This window comes from Antechinus flavipes, chromosome 2 (genome assembly GCF_016432865.1).
Source record: "Antechinus flavipes isolate AdamAnt ecotype Samford, QLD, Australia chromosome 2, AdamAnt_v2, whole genome shotgun sequence".
NCBI lineage: Eukaryota > Metazoa > Chordata > Mammalia > Dasyuromorphia > Dasyuridae > Antechinus > Antechinus flavipes.
Window position 1 is genome coordinate 123,680,572 of NC_067399.1, and position 22,920 is coordinate 123,703,491.

A 22,920-nucleotide genomic window follows, 5' to 3' on the forward strand; every position below is an offset into this window, starting at 1 on the left:
TACCTTTTGCATATATGTGTGTCAATATTTATATGATATGTGTCTCTTTATAATAGTTTATATGGGTGTATATGCTTCCCAATAGTCATGAAGTACATTGTTCATTTTTATATCTTCCCAATAATCCCAAACAGTGCCTAGAAGTAGAATAGATACTTTATAAATGTTTCTTAAATTGATTAAGGATAGGGAAGTCAACCTCTCTAAACTACCTGCCTATAACAATGCTTTGTAGATAACAAGCTTTTTAAAATTTTTAATTGCTGAGTTTGAATTTAAAAAATCTATACATCTATTACCTATGCTTTCTACCACTTACCATTGGGGAAAATTTTTAATTTTTAAAGGAAGAGATTATTCTGATTTTTGAAGTTAAAAAAAAAACAGTAAATGATTTAAGTAGCATTGGACTAAAACTGTTTATTTGCTGTAGAATTCCAATAACTTATTCCTTTCAGCTTCCCAGTAACCTTGTGAAGGTGAGAGGAAGGGGATGATATCTGGCGGGTGCCAGTTGTGGTCTCCATGTGCTGGAGAAAGACACACAGATCTTTAAAATTGCTTTCTAAGAAGTGATTATTTCAGCAGTCATGTTATTTGAGGCTACATTGTAGTGGGAACAGTTCTTGAAGGAAGCCACATTTCACTTGCACTCAAATAGTCCTCCCTCTCCCCATTTCCTCAGGTAGCTCTTGCTGTCCTGACAAAAACAGTTTTAAAGTGTTTTCAAAAGCTTGAAGCTCTTAAAGTTTTATACATACATAAGTGCATATATACACATGTGTATCAGTCATTTGATTTGTATTTACTGGAATGAGTGTGTCTTCTTTCAGTGATAACTTCCTATTGCAATAATATAAATAGTAGTAAAGGCAGGAAGGCTGGCCCACAGGCACAGACTGGTTTGGTCTTATTAGGCAAGAATCTAAGAAATAGCTCATATCTATTTGTGCTTTAAAAGTTTGTAAAACACATTCCTAACAACCACCTAACAAGAAGCTAGAGTACAGCTTTTAATCCCACTCTTCATATAAATGGGGACCTTAAAAATTACTTAATATAACAGCCCCCTCAATTAACAGTTGAGGAAATTGATTTGATGTCCAGAAAACAGAAATGACTTTTCCAAGATCACACAGCTGTGAGCTGGGATTGAACCTCAGCCTACTGACTCTAAGGGACTAACTGTAGTCAAGAAATCCAATTTACTCTCTTGGAATTTAAGACTTTGCTTGGTCATCCTTGCTCCCTTTAGGCTAATGTTTCCCAGTTTCTTCTTTTGGGGAAGGTAAGTTTGTATGGCAGCATGAAAGAAACTCGTGGATGGATTGTGCTGTGATACCTGCTCGAGGTCATACTATTTTCAGGTTTCTCTTATCTCTTGACTTTCCCATAAGACCTGTAATAGAGCCAGACTCACCCAAAGGCTAAGGTGAGCTCCAGTTTAACTTTGACTACATCCCCTGTAGGCCAGACAGGTATGTAGTGCCTCCAAATCTGGTCATTTCATTCTAAATTCAACAATATTTAAGTGCTAGCCTTGCACCCTTTACAGTATTCTCAGGAATTTCTGATATAGCAGAAGACAGTGACAAATACTGTACAAAGCACTCCAAGATAGAAAGTGGCCTAAGTGTGCAGGAGGGGTTTGAACCTTTTATCATTTGCTTTGCTTAGTCAGAGACCCTTTAAGAGTAGAGGGAGGATTCCTTTTTTGTCTTGGTTGATTATAACATGTACTTGCAGTTAAATAACCCAAAATGATCCTCAACCCCAGGGTTCTAGATCACTCCCTACTTGCTGCTGGCCAGACAGCATTTAGTTTGTGCAATGAATGAGTCAGGAGTCTTGGCTTTTTTCCTAGAGGATTGGCAGGCTGAGCCCCAATTCATCTAAAATGCTGCCCTTATTTAGGGGTGTTGAAACTTTTTGCACTTTTATTTGTGGATTTCCACCTCCCAAGCACCAGTCTTGGGAACCTCTCCCTGCAGGGAGGATAGAGTAGATGATGGACAATGTCAGAGGTCACCCAGCAGGCCACTGGCAGAGCTTGGGGAAAGAGGCAGGGGTTGTTTAATGATCTGAACCTAAGCCAGCTGGTCACCCTTCCTGGAGCCACTGCTTCCCAACAATGGTCCCTCATTCTAGGACTTTGGGAGGAATTTTAAAAAGTCTTTGTTTTTAGATCAACAGCTCAGCTGTTGGATGAAGGAAAGAAGTTAAACCTATTTTCCTTTGCCCATTATGTTGTGTTATTTGTCTATATTGAATACTTTCCCTGTTAGCTAGTTTTCCCTGCAACTGTGCTTGGTTCTCAACTCATCCAATTGGTTTTTCCAGACATTCCCTATCCAATTTATTCCAGTAATCTCCTTTTTTCCCTTTCTCCTTCCTTTTCAAGAAAACACTCACACACCCACACCCTCCCCTCACATAACCAGTTACATGTAATGCTTTGTATAACTGCAGGTGGTTGTGTTTGTCTTTGAGTTTCATAGATTTAAGTTTAGATAACTTAAACATAGAAACTAAAATTTGAAGGGACTTTGGAGGTTATCTCATCCATCCTCCCACCATATTTTAAAAAAATGAGAAAAATTGAGGCTCAGAGAGAAAGGAAGGGATTGCAGTTATATGGTTGTTAGGATGGATTTATAGTCCCAATTCAGCCTCCTCTCTTCTATACTCTAAAGGCTCTTTCTGTGAATATATGTTAATGTCTGCCTGAATCCCCTCTTAGAGCCACCAACTTTTTTTTTAAAGAATATAAGTGATTTAGTATTATAAAGGGTGTCTTCTGCTTAGCCAAAAGAAAACATTGTGACCCCTTTTTCTACAGTCAATACTGAGTTGAAATTCAAGTTTTGTTTATTGGCTCCCTAATAATATGACCTTGAAAAAGTTCCTCTCTGTGGGCCTCAGTTTCCTCATCTGCAAAGTGAATTCCTACAAGCTTCCTTCCACAGAGGTGGTTTATTTGGTGGAGGCAGCTGATGAACATACCCTTGACCTTTGTTCTGCTCCTCCCTTTTTTCTCTGTTAAACCAAAATATGTCAGATTATAAAGCTCCTTGAGATAAGAGATCATGTCTTAGACATTTGTGTTCACTTATCTTCCTCTTTTCCCCTCTGTTGCCTTCCTTGGAAACAGTTCAATAAGTATTAGGGTTGGTTCAGAGTAGTATTTCCTTTCAGTTGAGCCATGATGGAGCCCAAATGGCTTTTTATCTTTTTTTAATACTTCATACCTACCTTTTCCATTGCTCTTCAGTTATTACATGGGTAGATTATTGATTGTCCTGTTGCAGTCCCATAAAACCCAATCATTTTTTGGCAGGGTCATATATTTAAATTTTTCAGTGTTTTACATATTGTCATACTGCTTAAGTTCTTTGTAGTCAAGATCATTCAGTACATATAATATACTGTTTAACTGCATGTTTCAGGATCCCGGGTAGCCCCCATGGTCCAGGGTTCATTAGATTATTCCCTTATGCCATTGGATGAAAGTTGTATGAAACATGACGCTGCAGACAGTGAGAACTGGATTAACAGGAAACTCTGTGACTCATGGATGGTTGTAATAGGATCTTGGAGCACTGCCCCACATGACAGCTCTGTCATTCCCACACCTAAACAGCCACCCTAGCTTAGTTTGTGACCGATGTGGTATGTCATTGGACTCACTAAGATGAGAGGGAGAGATTAGCCCCGAATAAAAAAGCTCTGGTTTTACCGTCTGAAAGTGATTGAGACTAAAGTTAGGTTCTTGTACTGGTGTGTTAGGTCAAGGGGCTTAAGATATAGATAGAAAAATAGATAGATGATAGATAAGAGAAATAGAAAGAGAGAGAGACAGAAACAGGAAGAGAGGGAGAGAGACAAAGAGAGAGACAGAGGAAGAGAGATAGAGAAGTGTGTGTGATATGCCATTCCTCCTTTTATTATCAGAAGTATTTTCTTGGCAACTTTATAGTTTAAACTTGCTGCTCTTTGCATTGCCATTTCTTAAAGACCAAGTTTGTCCACATGTATCTTCAAAGAAGTGCTTTGTCATAGAACTTCCAGCCACAGGCCCGAATGGGCAACCCCAGCCTTGTGGTGGTTAAAACCAAGAAATTAGCCATTAGGATGTTCTTCATTCTGCCGGGAGCTTCCCTTAACTTTTCCCCACCCTCTTTTCCATAAAAGGGGATAGGTTAAAGCTTAGAATCAAGAATCAGTAAAAACAAACAAAACTTTGCATATCAACCAATTTCATTAGTAACCCATCAATCCTTTGGAGCTTTGGCTAAGTATATTCGATTTTATCTAGATTTTTGGATTTCCTTTTCTTTCTGAGAACTAAAAGGAATTTGGACTCTTAGGATTATGTAAGTAGCACCTGGAAAGTACTCTTAGAAGACATCTAATCTAATCCCTTAAGTAAGGGTTAGGCAGTTCTGGCTCAGACAGGTTAAATGTGACTTGTCCAAGGTCACAGGCACTAAATGACAGAATCAGAACTCTAATATTAACTTTTGAGATTTCAAATTTAACAGCCTTTCCATTGTACAATGCTGCCTCATAGATTCTCAAATCCTGAGAATCAATAATATATAGCATAATATTTATTGAATTGTATATTATGTATTACACTGGTATTAATGTATATTATAATAGAATATACCATGTAATATACAATCTAACAAAAACAATTATAATGCATATGTAGTATATTTTATGCACAATGTATAATATGAAGTACATTAAAATGTTATTTTACATATTGATAATATTTATGGGATCTTGGAGGACTGCCCCACATAACAGCTCTGTTGTCCTCTATAAATACATCAAGTTACATACATGATATATAAATTACATGATATATAAATGTAATTACTTTAGAGAATTTTAATATTTATTTAAATATATAATTGTATACAATTATATATGTTATAAATAGATATATACATTTGCTTTTTAGTTATTTTCAGTCTTGTCTGATTCTTAGAATCTCTTGAGGTTTTCTTGGCAAAGATACTAGAGTAGTTTGCCACTTCCTTCTGCAGCTCATTTTACTGATGAGTAATCTTGAAGTAAATAGAGTTAAATGACTTGTCAAGGGTCATACAACTAGTTCTTGAAGCCATATTTGAACTCTGGAAGATGTCTTTCTGACTCTAGATTTGGCACTTCATCCATAGCACACTCTAGCTATTGCTAAAATGAATATAAATATGTTAAATGATTAAATATCCATAAAAGTCCATTTTTAACAAACACCTATAATAACTTTTAAAAATCCAATTGTAAATGTATATTCCTATGTTGACATGTAGGAGACAATCAAAGTCTGTGTTAGTAGCCGAATTTAGATTTAAATTGAAAAGCATTCTTATTTACACCACCATTGTCAAGATTTTATTATTATTGTTTTACCTAAACAGAAAATTGATCTGTGGTAAATACCGCAGGCTGAGACAGAATTAGTGATATAGAAGAGCAATGAATAGTATCCCTCATGAGTCAATGGAGAAATAAACTGGAATGTTTTCAGATTGAACCTTGGGAAACCCAGAGCTACTATACAATAGATAAGGAATCCAGAGGAACTATAGAAAACATCTAATTGAGACTTCATTTGACATTTAGGGAAAGTACTGGAAATTAATGTTCATTGATAAACTCAGATTTAAATTGCTAAGAATTCTTTCTGATTCACACATTATGATATAACCTTCATGTGTGTTTTTTTAAAGCTATATATGGAAAACAGATATATTATTATTGGACTTAAATCACACAAATAATAAATTGAAGAGTCAGGATTTGAATGCAAATCTTCTAATTCCAGATCCTGTACTCTCTTTATTGTATCTGCAAGGTTTAGCAGAGCTGGGCCCAGAACCAGAATCTTTAGACCATTGATAAAATGTCAGCATTGGAAGCAACCTCAATGACACCTAGTGCTAAGGGGTTTCTTCACGTGTTAACAGAGGAATACCTTGAGCAGTGCCGTGGGTTGGGAGGCATGAGGCTTGAGTTTGAATCCACCCTCTGCCACTTATTAGCTATGGAAGCTTGGGCAAGTCACCTTCTGTCTAGCCCTGTTTTCTCATCTATAAACTGAAGGGTGCGGCCTTCGGATGGCATTCTCTACAGTTGGAATAGAAGCTTGGAGATTCTTTGATTTGTATGGCATGGTGGCTGATAATACTTGTACACTGCTGTGAATCCTAAGGATTATTGGTCTACACAGCAAGAGGCTAGAAAAACTAGCCAAGAGCACTGACTTTCCCTATTCATTCTTAAGTTATTGAACATTCACAAAAGGTTCTTAAGTTTTCTCTTTTTTAAAGGGGGTGAAAAAGGAGTGAGTTGGGTGTGTGTTTAAAGGAAATAATAGCCAGTCATCACTCATTCAAGTAATGACTAGATAACTATGTTGAGTATTTTGAATTCTTATTTGGTTACAGATTCTGGATAAGATGATCCGTAAAATTCCTAACAGAGATTTAGTGATTCTGGCATCCAATTTTCAGGCTCTTTGCTTGGATAATTAGCTATATTGTACATGTTTTAAAGTTTATAAGACTATATATAGTCTATAGCATTTAATGACTAAATATAGACAGGTTATTACTATATGTTAGTAATGTGACTAGCCTGGATATCTTTGCCTTCATCTAGTTCCTTGAGTTCTTAAATATGGACTCTAACAAAACTCAAAACATAGAGATGTAATATTAGAGTTGGAAGATACCTCAGAGGTGAACTTTTCTAACTCATTCCCAAAACATTTGTTCCCTACACAATCTAATGACTAGTCATCTAGCCTCTGCTTTTATTTATTTATTTATTTATTTTTTCATTTAATATTTTATTTTTTCCAGTTATTTCCAAACGTAGAGTTTTCAATATTCATTTTTATGAGATTTTGAGTTCCAATTTTTTTCTCCATCCTTTTTCACCTTCTCCTTCCCTAATATAGCAAGCAATCTGATACAGATTATGTATTTAGAATCATATTAAACATTTTCACAAAAGTGAATAGTATGTTTTGATCTGCATTCTGACTTCATAGTGTTCTCTGGATATGGGTAACATTTTCTATCATGAGTCTTTTGGGATTGTCTTGGAGATCACCATATTGCTGAGAAAAGAGCTAAGCTTATCTTAGTTGATCATCGCACAATGTTGCTATTACTGTGTACAGTGTTCTCCTGGTTCTGAGCATCAGCTTATGTAAGTCTTTCCAAGTTTTTCTGAAATTTTTTATTTTTCATTACAACATCACAAAAGAGCTGCTATAAATAATTTTATGATTTTAAAAACATTTTTAAATGATTTTTTGGAATATAGACCTAGTAGTGGTATTGCTGGATTAGTTTTATAGCCCTTTGGGCATAGTTGCAAATTGCTCTCCAGAATGGTTGTATCAGTTCACAATTTGCATCAGCAGTGCATTAGTATTCCAATTTTGCCCCATTCTCTCCAACATTTATCATTTTCTTTTCTTCCATATTAGCTACTCTGAAAGGATACAAATTAAAACATGCATTTTCTAATAGTGATTTAGAGCACTTTTTCTTATGATTCTAGATAACTTATTTTTCATCTGAAAACTGCCTATTCATATACTTTGACCATTTATGAATTGGGAAATGATTTGTATTCCTACAAATTCGACTAAATTATTTAGTATTTTAGAAATGATAGCCTCTGCTTTTAGACCTCCAGTGTTAGGGGATATTATTCTTCTAGTGCAACTTGTTCTATTATGAGATGACTTTGTGTAAATGTGTTTTTTATTGTTGTTGGTTTTGGGGCTATGTCCATATAACTTAAATTCTAAGTCTAATTTACATATGCAGAATATATCTAGTCTTTATTTTCCCTCCAATCTCTACTTTTCCTTAAGACTTCTTTTCTTCCAAATAAATATTTCTAGCTTTCTGCAGACAGTATATATGGTTCAATGTTAAGTGTTGGATTTAGAGATAGATTACCTGTATTCATAGTCTGACTATGCTGCTTATCATCTGTCTGATAACTGGCAATAGGTGTTTTATTTTATTTCAGTTAATCTTCACAACAACTCTGGTTGATAAATGCTATTATTATCCCCATTTCATAGATACGGAAACAGGCTTAATTGCCTACTGCACATAGCAGGTTATTTGAGGTAGAATTTGAACTCAGTCTTCCTAATTCCAAGTTTATTGCTGTTAGTCCCCCTAGACCGCACATGTAAAAATAAAGGGGTTGATTTAGGTGGCCTCCAGGTCCTTATGTTCTTTCAGGGACATAAGCCACTTCTTCATCCAGATCACCCTCTCTGAATATGCTCTAGCAACTCTTGAATGCCTGGGGTCCATGAACTTTCCTGGTAAAAACTTACATCTTTATTTTCCTTGATTCCCTTTGGTGTTCTATGCATTTTATTACATTTTAAAACATTATTTTAAAAATATATTTGAAACATTATTCTGAGAAGGGAGTTTGTGGTTTCACCAGAAAGCCTGACAGAATCTGTCACAAAAAAAGGCAAAAGAGCTCCTGTTCTAGCCGGTCAATTTACATTCTAAAAGTGGGTATACTAGTGTAGATATGGCCTCCCTGGGATAGGATATGGTAAAGGAAAAAGAATATTGGAATCTGGAGTCAGGGAGATCTGGATTTAAATCTTGCTTTTTATTCTTATTATCTATATGAACTTGGGCAAAGACAGTTAATCTTTGACCTTCAGTTTCTTCAAAAGTAGTAATGTTAAATCATAATTGAATTATTTGGGGACAATAATACCTATGCTATATATATCTCAGTGTTGTGAGGATCAAGGGAGATAATGCACGCACAGTTCTTTGCAAAAGTTAAAGGGTCATGTAAATGTCAGTTATGATTATGACTTGATGCAACAGTTTAAGTTGATAGTAGTTTTTTTTTTTTTTTTTTTTTTTTTGGCTGCCATCTTACATTTCCAGCTTTTTGAACTTGGTCAGTATTCTTTCCAACATGATGCCCAGAACAGGATATGAACTTGCAGTAACAGTACTGTCACCTCTTTTGTTTGGAACACTATTCTTCTATTAATTCACAGCAAGACCCCATTAGCTCTTTTGTTTCCACAGAATCCTTCTGACTCAGTAAGCTTACTGCCCAACAAAAACCCACAGGAATGAATGAAAGCATGAATTGCTTTCTGGGCATATTTTGCTTAACTTATTATACTTTGGGTAGTTGGCTTTTTTGAATTCAGTTGTAGGATTTTACATAGATTCAGTTATTCAGTTTATGACTTTTTCTCGACAAGATTCTTTTAGAATACAATTTTGCTATCCAGAAAAGTTGATTCTTTGGCCTCTCCACTAAATTTCCAGTAAATTTATCATTGGGAATTCCCTTTATCTTGCAACATCCAGTCAAGCTTAGTTATTTCTACTCCATCAATATTCCCCTTAACCTCTTTGATGGGAGGGTAGAGTCACAGACTCCTTCCATTTAAAGAGATAGAATAGGACTAAGTCTCCTCACATCATTTCTCTATTCCCGAACCACCTGCCTTTCAATGTTCTTTTGTAAGTTGTCATTTTCTCCAATTAGATTATAAGCTTCTTGAGGTATAATAAGCTTCTTGAGATCAGGAACTGTTTTTTTCATATTTGTATTTTCATCTCTAGTACTTAGCACAGTGCCTGGCACCTAATAAGGGCATAATAAATGCTTATTGACTATTGACTATCCCTCCATCTACAAGACACATATAAATGTTTAATAGAACTTGCTTAAGGACATTCTAATAAAAAAACCTTTTATCAGATTTACTGAGATTTGTTAATCATCAGTCTTTGGGTTTAGTCAGCTGTGTTGTCATTTATTTAGATTTTCCCATCCAAATGCCTTTCTGAAATCTAGACACACTGTGTTGTGGGTATGTTTCTCTTATAGTATTCCTGAAAGGAAAGACCTTGGCCTCTTAAGATTTGTTCAATTTCATTTGTCATGAAATGAACATTTTTTTTTTTTTAAAGTCCTGTGGAATCATGGTTGATTGTTTAGTTGATCAGAGTTGTCAAGTTTTAAAAAAATTGTCATTTTTGTACCCTTGATGTTATGTTTTCCTTGTTCTGCTTACTTCCCTCTTCATTTTACCTAAGTATCCCCATGTCTCTTTGAGACTATCTTTCCCCCTCATTTCTGCTCAGTGTAAGAATGTATTCCATTTCATTTCACAATGGTAAGGCATTCTATTTTCTTCAGGTAGCAGTTTGTTCTGTCATTCCCTTTATATGATGTTTTAAACAAGTCTGCAAAGTGTTTTATATGATAGGTATTTCACATTAGCCATACCACAACCTGCAGGTTCCAGTGGGAACAGTGCAGACTTTAGAGCTAAAGGACCTGAGTTTCCAGTTTTTGTTCTGATTCTGTCACTAAGTACCTCTGTGATCTTGGCCAAGGCAACTACTCTGGGTCTTAGTTTTCTCATCTGTAAATAAGGGTCTTGACAATAATGACTTTAAGGTTTCTTCTAGCTGCAGATATATAATTCTATGAGACACTCATAGACTATCTGATAGTTAGCAAAGGGCAGCTTATATAACCAGAGCATGGAAAGGATATTCAGCAATGACACAGCATTGATTCATTTGGATATGGCTCCCTTACCTTTGTTGGCTATGCTAGTGCCAGAATCAGATGCCTTGGGGAGGGTTGGACTCCTTATGGGCTGTTTTTGTGTATTCAGGCCACCCGGAAGCTAAATCAATGATTCAAACCTTATTTATCCTGAGGCCAATTTAAGGCTCTAGAGTGGTTTCAGTTGAGCTTGTCCCATTAGGAAGAGAATCCCAGAAAAAGCTAGTCCAGCCTATGGAGCCAAAGATATTGATCTTGCCACACTAGCCAAGAACAATTCATTTCTGAAATAGATATCACTGCTCAGAATGTCTAATCTGATTCTTATAACATCATTTCTTTTCCTCTCTTTCCTTTAAACTTATATATACTGCCTATAAAACTCACATAGCACTTACAGACTTCCTTATATGATAGTTTTACCTGTCTGATTTCACTAAATATATTTTAAATGTCTGGAGGGAAGTTCCTAGTTTACAAATATTTGCCTTGGCCATGGTCCTTGTACATAATAAGTGAGTACTAGTTAAATGAAGATGTTTTGAACTTGTTCTGTAGAGCAGATCTAGAGTCATTGAAAAGGGAATTTGCAAAAAAGTAGATTTAGACTTGATAGCATCTTAACATTTAGAGCCATCCAAAAGTGAAATGTTTCTTCAGTGTCCTAGTGGAAGTCTTCAGGTGGAGGGTAGATGACTCACTTTTAGGTGTTGCTGTATAGAGAGGCTTTCTGTGTGTGAATTTGGAACAGGTGGTGCCTTCCAAAAACTGATTCTCTGAATGAATGAGATTTAAAAGCTAGATCAGAGTAGAGCCCCAAGTATTTTGTCCTTCATTATCACCCTTACCCAATCTTTGAAGATGTTTAAAGTGTAGGATTTTTAGGGTGAGTAAGACAAGATTGGGCAAAGTGAAAACAAATAAATATTATCTGGGGTAGGGCAGGAACTAGAATTGTAATTTCATTGGCATAGGGGACTCTACCATACAGATTGGTATCTATGCTGCTTTTAGAATAGCCATCAGATTCTTGGAGCAATACCTTGTGGTAATTCCTTGTGGTCTCAAACCAGATTTAAATGTAATTGGGAAATAGTTAACAAAATAAATAAAAATTCATTACGCTATAGATAATGCTAACAGGTGGTTTTCTAAGTCTATGTAACCTAGCTGGGATCCTTATGTAGTCTTATTCTATTTGAGTTTGATATCACTGGCTCACACCACCCAGAGGTCAAGTGAGGCCTGGGATCACAGAACCTGAGCCCAATGGATCTTCTCCATTTTGGAGCATTTTTATTCATATCACATTGCTTTATCAATATTATCCAAAGAAATTCATGAATCATTCATTTTTCCTGCTCTTGCTGAAACCAGATCTCCTGCAAAAGAATATGGAAATTATTTTTAATTTACCTCTTGTGAAATCTGGATCTTTGTATTTGCCCCAAGTCTTTATTCCATAAAAAATTATATCAATGTCAATACCTTCCCCTCCCCCACCAATAGAGGAAGTAGCCTAGTGCAGGGGGTGGGGGGAAGTATTGCTGTGGGGAAGATTACCCAACCAGGAAGTGATTATCTACGGGTTACTAAAGAGGTTTTATCTAAACAGATTAATAACATGGCGTCTGCCACCACTAAAGTCTAGAGAAAAACTCTTCTTAGATGGATGACTCCTTTCTTTCCCTCTCTCGGGTGTGGATAGAAATGAAGTCTTGGGTGGCTTCGGTGTTGTCATTGAACACCCTGTGGACAGCTGCTGAACACTGAGATGGAAGTGCTTTTGTATGTTAATTGTGAGGTAGCACTGTAAAATTCAGAGCCATGTGCGATATTCTTTGTTTTTGTTTTTTAATATTAGGCTACAAAACCCTAAAAGCCTGGTATTGTGAAAGGAGAGCTGGTTTGGGGGTCCAAGTAGAGGATTAATAACCTTCTGCCCCTTCTGTTAGCCTGTGTGACTCTTCTAGCTCAGTACAGAAGCAGAAGGAGGATCAAAAAGTTCTGGTCACAAACTGATGGACCCATTCTCTTGGGATATTGGTATTGTGGGCCTCTGGATTATTGTGTGTCTTCCAAGGACACACAAGATCACTTCAGTTTCAATAACTATTTAACGAGCTTTAATGTGCCCATGAAAATAATTTTTGCCGTCACAAAGAAGGCCTTGTCTAGGAAAACTAAGCTACCAGTCTGCACGTGGGTGATCAAGGTCTTGGACTAAGGCCTTGAAGCGGGCTGCCAAGACCTTGATCTGAGAATTGAGATATTCTTCCCACGGTATACTTTTTGAGAGAAGGGCCTGACTCACACCTCTGTCTTCATGCATCACTCCAAAGTGACTAGATGGGAGCAACGGAAAGGATATCATCAGGAACTTTGCCAGGCAACCTCAGATGAACTTTGAATCCAAGAAGACCTAACTCATCTGGGTGCAAATTTCAATGCAGGTGTTCCTCAGTTATGGGGGAAGAACCCAAGGGGTCCCAAGCAGAGTGAGGGTAGTCCCTATTCCAAAGCGAGAACCCTTCGAATACTTGAAGATATTTATCTAATTTTTCTCTAATCTAAAACCCACAGGTTTTCATATGGCAGGCTCTAAACACAGACTCCCTTCCCTTTTTTCCTTAGGTAGTTAGCTCAGGGATAAAGAGTTAGGGCTGGAATTCATATTCAGTCTCTCTCTCTTTACTGTATGACCGTGGGCAAACATTTGTTTTCTCTGCCTCAGTTTTTTCAGTTCTAGAAAAGATGATAGCATCTACCTCATTTGGTTATTGGGAGGCTCAAATGAAATATTTATAAAGCGTTTCAAGACTTGTAATAAACGCCTCTCCCCCTCCCCTTTTTTTCTTAATAGTTCTTCACTTTATCAAGGATTCTTCCCTCTCAGTCTCTGTTCTAATGATTCATCTGTACCTGAAGAGTCCATGTCTCTTTGTCTTACCAATGCTGTGATTCTAGATGTCTACCCTGTGAGCCTGCTTTTGTGACATATCTGCCCATTTATGTCATTTATGATTGAATCCTTTCCAGTGGGTTGAATAAGGGATCACAAGATTAGCTGTTTCCTAACTTTCAGCCTGCTGCTGCTATAATTCATATTGAGTGAAGGCTTCTTAATGAGATTAAAGCAGAGGGCTGGTTTGTGCAATTTGATCCCAATTAATAAGTAACATTTAATTGGATAGGGCTTGATCATAGGAGAAAGTGATGGATTTCAGCTGCAAAGGATTTTGTTTTCCTGAACCAGAGGAAAATTTAATAAGGAGAATTAGTCTTGTGCTGTTATTTCTTGGATTCTTGTGGAATCCAAGGGGGCAATTATAAAATAAAACAAAACTGCCTCTGATTTTTGACCACAGCATCATTCTAGTTCTCATAAATGATGTAATGGTAGGTATCTTGAGGCTAGGAGATCTGGCTACAATTTATTTCTGAAACGTAGTAGTTGGGATACAATGATAAAGACCTAAGTGGACTTTGGGCATCAGTTTCCTCATCTCTAAAATCACACGAAAATATTTGCACTACCTCATAGAGCTGTTGTGAATGATGAAAGTGTTGATCTTTGAAATATGATCTTTAAAATACCATAGAAAGGTAGCCTATTATCATTATTAATTTGTTGAGTCCTTTGAGATTTCTCTTACTTTTTTTTCTGCAAAACTGTTCTATTTCTTTACATAGTGGATGCCTCCTGGCCCCAAATCTTCAGTTAAATGATTGTAGTATAGGAATGAAGGAAAGATAGAAAGAAGGAAGGAAGTAAGCACCCACTATTTTTTGGATGTATACTAAACACTTTAAAAATTTTATCTCATTTGATCTTCACAACAGCACTGAGAAGTAGGTGTTATTAGTCTCATTTTTAAGATGAGAAAACTGATAGAACCTGGTTATCCATATACTGGTTATGACTTGCATAGTCAGAGTTTTTAACTCCTGGTTAAATTTGAACTCAGATCTTTCCGACTATAGACTTAGAGTGCCACCTAGCTGTTTCTGTGCAGATGTTTTTGTCCCTACTTAACACTATTGGGTGGTTCATTGGATAGAGTGCTGGACCTGGGGTCAGAAAGGCCTCAGTTCAAATGTGGCCTCAGGCATTTACCAACTTTGTAATCCTAGGCAAGTTATTTAACCTCTATTTGCCTCTGGTCGCTGGAGAAGGAAAACGTCAAACCAGTCCAGCATTTTGTCCAAGAAAATCCCAGGACAGTATTAGTGTGCTATGGTCTCTGGGGTCATGAAAACACGACCCACCATCTATGAAATGTACTACTTATAAGGTGTGAAATGCTCAAAGATGTTACTTTGATCTTATCTCAGAAGGCATGTTACCTCATTTACTGTACTTAGTCATTTAGTGAAAAACACATGCATTTGGGCCTCAGTTTTTTCATCTGTAAATGAAGGAAATAGGAATTTTATGGCCTCTAAAATTTATTTTGGGAAAAGCAGCTTGAGTAGATGGGTAGAATTGTGGGCTTAGAGTCAGGAAAGAAGGGTTTAAATCCTTGTTCAGATATTTATTAGCTGGTGACTCTGGTGTCAGTCTCATTGTTTTTTTTCAATCTGGAAAATGGGGGTAATAATGATGGTTGTATAAAGATCAATGAGATTATCTATGTAAAGTATTTTGTACATTTTAAATCACTAAGTAAATGTAGCTCTAAATTCAAGTACCTGGGATCTTGTAATAGCTCAAAGGCAATTCATGGGTGTAGTCCACAGGTGGGGAATTACTGCGCTATAAAACTTTCAGTAAGTTGAAGGTTGAGCCAATAACTAAGGTTCCTTGATAATAAGATCAGGAGGAAACGGGCATATTGCTTCATGTTCCAGTAAATGATGTTAAGGAGTCATAGATGCCGATCCTGGAGGACCAGGAATCCCCTCCACTGCAGTTCTGACAATGGGTTCTTTGGACCTCAGCTTGAAGACTTTCAAAGGAGAACCAGCCCTTTCTTTGTTGGTTCTACTTTGGGAAAATTCTTATTTGTATTAAGGAGTCTTCTCTTTTCTTGGACTTGGCTCATAGGAGGTGCCTAATAAATAGTTTTTTCACTTGTACATTCTCCAATTCTTTTCGGATCAATGAGCTTTATATGAAGCAAGTATTTTATATGCAAAGCGTTGGAGAACTAAAGACAAAAAATGTTAAGAAGATTTTCTTTTCCAAGCTCTGATTACTGCCTGTGGGAGGAGGGAGGGAAGGAAGAAAGTGGGGGCGAGGAGAGGGAGAGAAAAAGAGAGGGGAGTAGAGGGAGAAAAGGAGAAAGAGGGAGGAGGAAAAAAGAGGGGGAAGGCCACAGATAGGGTCACTTGTTAAGCCATCTTGATCACATCTTTTCCTCTTCCAGGTTGATCAGTATCTCTATCACATGCGACTCTCAGATGAAACCCTTGAGGAGGTTTCTAAACGGTTCCGAAAGGAGATGGAGAAAGGGCTTGGAGCTGACACCCACCCCACAGCTTCTGTGAAAATGCTGCCCACATTTGTGAGATCTACGCCTGATGGAACAGGTAATGAATGAACTGGAGAATGAAAAGAAGGGGCTGCTTCTAGTGTGCTATGTAATCGTTAATTAGTGTACCATGTTTTTTCCTTGAGCAGATGAGTAGGGATATCTTTTGTAATAAGGGATTTTCCATTTGGCATCAAGTTAATGAAATCTCATTGTAACATTACTTGCAAAATTCTGCCTGAGGTTCACCTTGGATTCCATCCAAAGCCTTGAAGTAATTAAAGAAAACCTACTTTTTCACAAGGCAGACGGTAGAGTGTAGCATAGTGGAAAGAGCATCGAACTTGCTCATTCTTGACGTTGGACAAGTTATTTAAAACTTTCAGGGCTCAGTTTCCACCTTCAGAATGGCCTCTCTGATTTCTAAAGACCCTACCAACTCTAAAAGCTAAGTCTTTAAGACCATTTGTAATGCAGTACTTTTAAGACATGACCTCTACAATGCCTTTTGGCTCTGAACCTGTTAACTTATTGTTGACTTAACTTGAAAGCCATTTCTGGGCTCTGACCAGAGATAGGGAGAAATAGCTTAAGAAACATTGGTGTGCTTTTTTCTATTTCTACCAAGCATTCCTTAACCCTGGAGTGTTTGTTTAAGCCACTAATGTCTGATTATATGCTTTTAAAAGACAGGGTTATATACTTTGTACAACAAGGATTCTGTGAGTCTTGGGAATAGGCTTTTGACCCACTTACAATATTAATTCTCAGGTCATAAAATTTAAAGCAGGAAAGCACCTTAGTTCTTTGTCTACCTTGAAAACCCTGTTCATCCATGTCTTCCTTCACTCCTCAAAAAAAAATTTTACAGATGAAGAAATTTAAGCTCATAAAAGTCCTTCCTGAAAGTTATCAAGTCTAATAAATAGCAGAGCTCTAATTCAAATCTATGAGAGGATATGGGAAGCAGTGTGCCATAGTGGGTAGAGTTTATGATTTATTTTTGGGGGGAGTGTGGTGTGGGGGGAGTCAGAAGACTTAGATTTTTTTTTTTTTTTTTTTTTACCACATAGCTGTACAACCTGAGTAAATCACTTAATTGCTCTCTGTACAATTTTCCCAACTGTAAAATAGGAATAATCCTAGCATCAAACCCCACTGGGTTGTTAGAAGAATTAAAGGAAATGAAAGTGTTTTTCAACTTTTAAAACATTACTTAAATAATCAAATATTAAATAATTACTCCAACTCCATTGTTTTTTCTACTATCTTGTACTGCTATGATTTATTTGCTTATGTAATCTGTCTCTATGTCTTTCTGTCTTATCTGTTTTTCTGTGTCTGAGCTAGAAATATATCAATTTCAAGTATACAAAGCATTTTATATATTTTAGCTTTAGCCTAGTACTAATTTCGTCTCTCTCTATTTCTCTCTCTGTCTCTGTCAGTTGTCCTCTGACATTCCTTGTGCCCACAAACTAGGAATTGGCACCAGGACATTGGGCCTCTATGGTGGGGTGGATTGATCTGAGTCTATTCTCTCTCCCACCTCTCCCATCCCAAAACACACCAACATTTTTTTTTTGCTTTGTTTGCTAGATGGAAGGGAGCCTGAGAGTGTCTCCCACAGTTTCCTCATGCAGAAATTTCCAGATCTTTCTGTCCTATTTCCTGCTCTTGAGAAATGTGGGGATTTAATATATGAACAGGTTTCCTCTTTATCACTTCTGTTGTCTACCTTTTAAATGGAATGGGGTTTTTCTGAGGGAGTGTTATTTACTCTGACTGCTGGGTTTACCTCTACCTTTTGAAGGACAGAAAAGAACACCCTGGAGACTCTCAAGTACTTCTAGTCTGAGTGTGATAGAGCAAAACTGTGTGACTTGGGGCAAGATTTTCACTCCCTAAAAGTGGAGTTTCCTCATCTATAAAAAGGGAACTGATTCTTCATTGAATTGTGTATTGGCAAATAATTACATCTTCTTAGAGTGAGAAAGAACTTTTGCTCGAGTTTGGAAGGTTTTTTTTTTTTTTGCTGCTTTCTTTGGGTCTTATGCCTTATGAAAATGGTTATTTTAAGACATTGTACTTAGAACTTATAGATATGAAGGTAGTTGAAAAATGACAGTTATTTCTCTCAAAAGGTTTGTACTCTAATGGAATTTTATATATATATACACATATAGGAATAAGAATGATTATAATAATAGTTATTAGTAAGGTTTGCAAAGTGACTTACCTGTTATCCCATTTGAGCCTCCTACCTACCTTGTAACATAGACACTCACTGCTTTTTCTATAATAAGGAAACTGAAGCAGAGAGAAATTAAAAGACTTGTGTGCAGGATTACTAAGCTAGGGAGGGTTTGAATTCATTTCCTCCTCATCCCACATTGTGTCTTTTATCCACACTACCATCTTGCCTCAAAGGAATCATCCAGTTCATTTATAGAGAGGTCTGTGTCAGGAGATTGATACAGGTAAGACTTCATGGAAATGCAGTTAATCTAGGTACTGAAGGAAAATAATTTTTTAAAAAATTTAATTTTATTTTATAATTTATATTGACAGAATCCATGCCAGGGTAATTTTTTTACAACATTATCCCTTGCACTCGCTTCTGTTCTGATTTTTCCCCTCCCTCCCTTCACCCCTTCCCCTAGATGGCAAGCAGTCCTATATATGTTAGATATGTCACAGTATATCCTAGATACAATATATGTTTGCAGAACCGAGCAGTTCTCTTGTTGCACAGGGAGAATTGGATTCAGAAGGTAAAAATAACCCGGGAAGAGAAACAAAAATGCAAATAGTTCACATTCGTTTCCCAGTGTTCTTTTTTTGGGTGTAGCTGCTTCTGTCCATCATTTATCAATTGAAACTCAGGTCTCTTTGTCAAAGAAATCCACTTCCATCAGAATACATCCTCATACATTATTCTTGTCGAAGTGTATAATGATCTCCTGGTTCTGCTCATTTCACTTAGCATCAGTTCATATAAGTCTCTCCAAGCCTCTCTGTATTCATCCTGCTGGTCATTTCTTACAGAACAATAATATTCCGTAACATTCATATACCACAATTTACCCAGCCATTCTCCAATTGATGGGCATCCATTCAATTTCCAGTTTCTGGCCACTACAAACAGGGCTGCCACAAACATTTTGGCACATACAGGTCCCTTTCCTGAAGGAAAAGAATTTTAACAGGCAAATGAGGAAGGAGTATTTTAGACATGAGAGATGTCCAAATGTAGAAAAGTGGGAGATAAATCATAAAATGGACCTCAGAGGTGTCAAGCAGCCAAAACTCATATTTATTTATTTATTTTTTGATTTACAAAACATATGCATGGGTAATTTTTCAACAATGATCCTTAAAAACTTTCTGTTCTGACTTTTCCCCTCCTTTCCCTAGATGGCAGGTAGTCCAATACATGTTAAATATGTTAAATCCAATATATGTGTACATATTTCTACAATTATCTTGCTGCACAAAAAAGAAACAAACCTAAGAAGAAAAACAAAAACACAATAACAGAAGGAGTGGAATTGTTATGTTGTGGTCCACCCTCATTTCCCATAGTTCTCTCAATGGGTGTAAATGGCTCTTTTCATTACTGAACAATTAGAACCGGAATCATGTCATCGTTGAAAAGAGCCATGTTCATTGGAGTTGATAATTATACATTCTTCTTCTTGGTGTGTATAATCTCCTCGTTCTGCTCATTTCACTTAGCATCAGTTCATGTAAGTCTAGGCCTCTCTGAAATCATCCTGTTGGTTGTTTCTTACAGAACAATATTCCATAACATTCATGTATCACAATTTACCCAGCCATTCTCCAACTGATGGGCATCCTTTCATTTTCCAGTTTCTAGCCATTACAAACAGGGCTGCCACAAATTCTTGCACATACAGCTCCCTTTCCCTTCTTTAAAATCTCTTTGGGTATAAACCCAGTAGAAACACTGCTGGATCAAAGGGTATGCACACTTAGATAACTTTTTGAGCATAGTTCCAAACTGCTCTCCAGAATGGTTAGATCCATTCACAGTTCCACCAACACTGTATTAGTGTGCCAGTTTTCCCACATCCCCTCCAACATTTGTCATTGTCTTTTCCTGTCATTTTAGCCAATCTGAGAGGTGGGTAGTGGTGTATCAGAGTTGTCTTAATTTGCATTTTTCTGATCAATAATGCAAATTTCCTCATTTTACAGATGAGGAAGTTGAGACTTAGAAGTGAGATTAAATGGACAGGATGAAATCAAGTCTTGGACACAGAGAGTGAAAGAAGAGAAAGGATGATATTAAATAGCTATAAATTAGATTAGAGCCAGAATCTGGAGGGCTTTACAATTCTAGTTTAAGAAGGAATTACTGGAAAACACCTGAATGTAAAAATTTTTGAGGAGTGGCTAGACTTTTTAAATTTTCATTAAAAAACAAAACAAAACAAAAAAAAACCCTTAAAATCCTGTAGAGGATTGCTTAGAGAAGGGAGAGATTGGAATGAAGAAGACCAGCTTATTATAATAAATTAACTGCTGTACATGATGATGGTAGTATTGATGATGAGTAGAGGGAAAGGGATGAATGAGAGATGTAGAATTTGGCAAAAGTATGAAAGAGATGATGGAAAAGGAGGAGGCATAAATGTGTCATTTCTGGCAGAATATTCATCTGGATGAATTAAATGACTTGCCCGTATTAACTTAATTACTAACTTATCAGAGACAGGATTTGAATTCAAATCCAATTTTCTACTCACCGTGTTTACTCCTAGGAGTAATATTTGCTTGTGCCTTCTTTTAAAAAATCTTTTATTGACATAGTTTGTTTTTGTATCTTTATTTCTGAATATTTACCTTATTTCTTCCTTCCCAGCTATATCCCTTGCGAGAGAAAGAGAGAGAGAGAGAGAAAGAGAGAGAGAGAGAGGGAAGAGAGGAGAGGAGAGAGAGAGAGGGAAGAGAGGAGAGGAGAGAGAGAAAGAGAAGAGGAGAGGAGAGGAGAGGAGACATTTTTTCACCAAAAGAACAATTTTCAAACTGCCTCAGAATATATGAAGTAATCTACATAATAGGTCCCATACTTCTGCAAAAACAAGATGATTTTTCTTAAATTTTTTCAGTTGACTATTCTCATTCATTGTTGTAAGAGCTTTTTTTAAGTTTTTAGAATTTGTTTTCATTATTCTTTGTTTGTTTAGTGTCCAACTCTTCATGATTCCATTTGGAATTTTCTTGGCAAAGATACTGGGATGTTTTGCCATTTCCTTCTCCACCTCATTTTACAGATGAGAAGTGAGGCAAACAGTTAACTGACTTTGCCCTGGGTCACATAGCTAGTTAGTGTCTGAGGGATTTGATCTCAGGTTTTCCTGATACAAGGTTTGGCACCAATCCACTTCACCACCCAGCTGCCCCAGCTATTGTAATTTACATTGCTATAATCACTGTGTTTTCCTGATTTTTGTTACTTTATTTCTGCATCAGTTCATGTAAGTCTTCTAATGCCTCTTTCTTCATAGATTGCCCAAAGAGATAATAGTAGTTATTTTATACTAATGCTAATCTAAAATTTTCAAAACTTATTTTAAAAGTAGTATTTTACTGATAACTAAGAATCTATTTTTAAATATTCTATTCATTTGCCACTATTTGTTTAGCTGTTTTCTAAATCAAAAGGTATTTTACTTTGTTCCCTGCCATTTGTTTACCACAAAGAATGCTACTGTTAATATTTTAGTGTATATTGATCTTTCTGGTCTCTGACTTTCTAACCGGCCAAAGGATCCAAATACTTTGACATTTGGATCTTTTTTTTTCTTTTAAAGCAAAAAGCAAATTATTTTTCAGAATGATTAAGTGAATTCAAAACTCTACATTACTGCTTTTTCTGCAGCTTTTCAACATTATTTCCATATTTTGTCATGTTTACCAGTATACTGGGAGTGGTGCAGTAAATTTCAAAATAACTTCATCATTACCAAATTTTAGGGCTTTGAGATAGGCCCAGCAGGAAGTAGGCTTAACCTCACTGAAATTTGCATCTGAAGACTAGATGTAGATAGTAGGGCAAATCAGGTCTCCACCTTCTGTTCTTGGAGCCTTGTTCCTAAAGGAACTATAAATATGAAACTATATCAGTTCATGCCCTTATTTCCATCTGTGGAGTATGTACCAACTGTGGAAATCTGTTTTCTGAGACTAGTAAAGTCCTCTTGTAAACTAAAGAAGGATGGAGGTGGGTATTTGTATCAATCTTAAAGATCTCTTTAGTTATCAACCTGTAAGTTCACAGGTTTCCTGTCCAGGGGATAGGAAGCTCATTATTTCATCTTGTCATATTTCAGAACAGTTGTAATTAGTGGAAAGTTTTTCCTTGGGAATCTACTGTCTCATTCCCTAAGGTTCGATTTAGATAATATAAGAACTAATCTCACTTCCAGTGTACTACTTATCCCTACAAAAAAAGCTTCAATTTTGTAGTTCTCTAGGCTTCAATGGTGGTTGTAAACAGTTTTTGATAGAACTTTGTGACATTCTAGTTAGATTTTTTGGGTTTCATGTTTTATTTAGAAAGAAATTGCTTAGAGTGTTTAGAGAAGGGAAACCAGGTAGGGAAAGAATTGGAAACCAATTGGAAATCCATAGCTGGATTTCAATTGGAAGAATGGCATTAAAAAAACAAACAAACCAGTATTGTAGCTTTTGTTTTTACATCAACTGTATTTATCCCAATCTCCTCTTCCCTTCTCAATCAACCCTCATAATAAAGAAAAAAAATGAAAAAGAAAAAAAAGTTCAGTTAAACTAA

The 22,920-nt window shown here is 36.5% G+C and overlaps 1 protein-coding gene across 2 annotated transcripts in view; it reads left to right on the plus strand.

Annotated features, from left to right (window-relative positions):
* The window catches only part of LOC127548201 (hexokinase-2), a 102,726-nt gene that overhangs the window by 20,649 nt on the left and 59,157 nt on the right, over positions 1-22,920 (plus strand). For both annotated transcript variants that reach the window (XM_051975482.1, XM_051975481.1), the window contains exon 2: positions 15,993-16,155. In XM_051975482.1, coding sequence (XP_051831442.1) covers positions 15,993-16,155 — 163 coding nt within the window. The remainder of the gene's footprint in view (positions 1-15,992; positions 16,156-22,920) is intronic.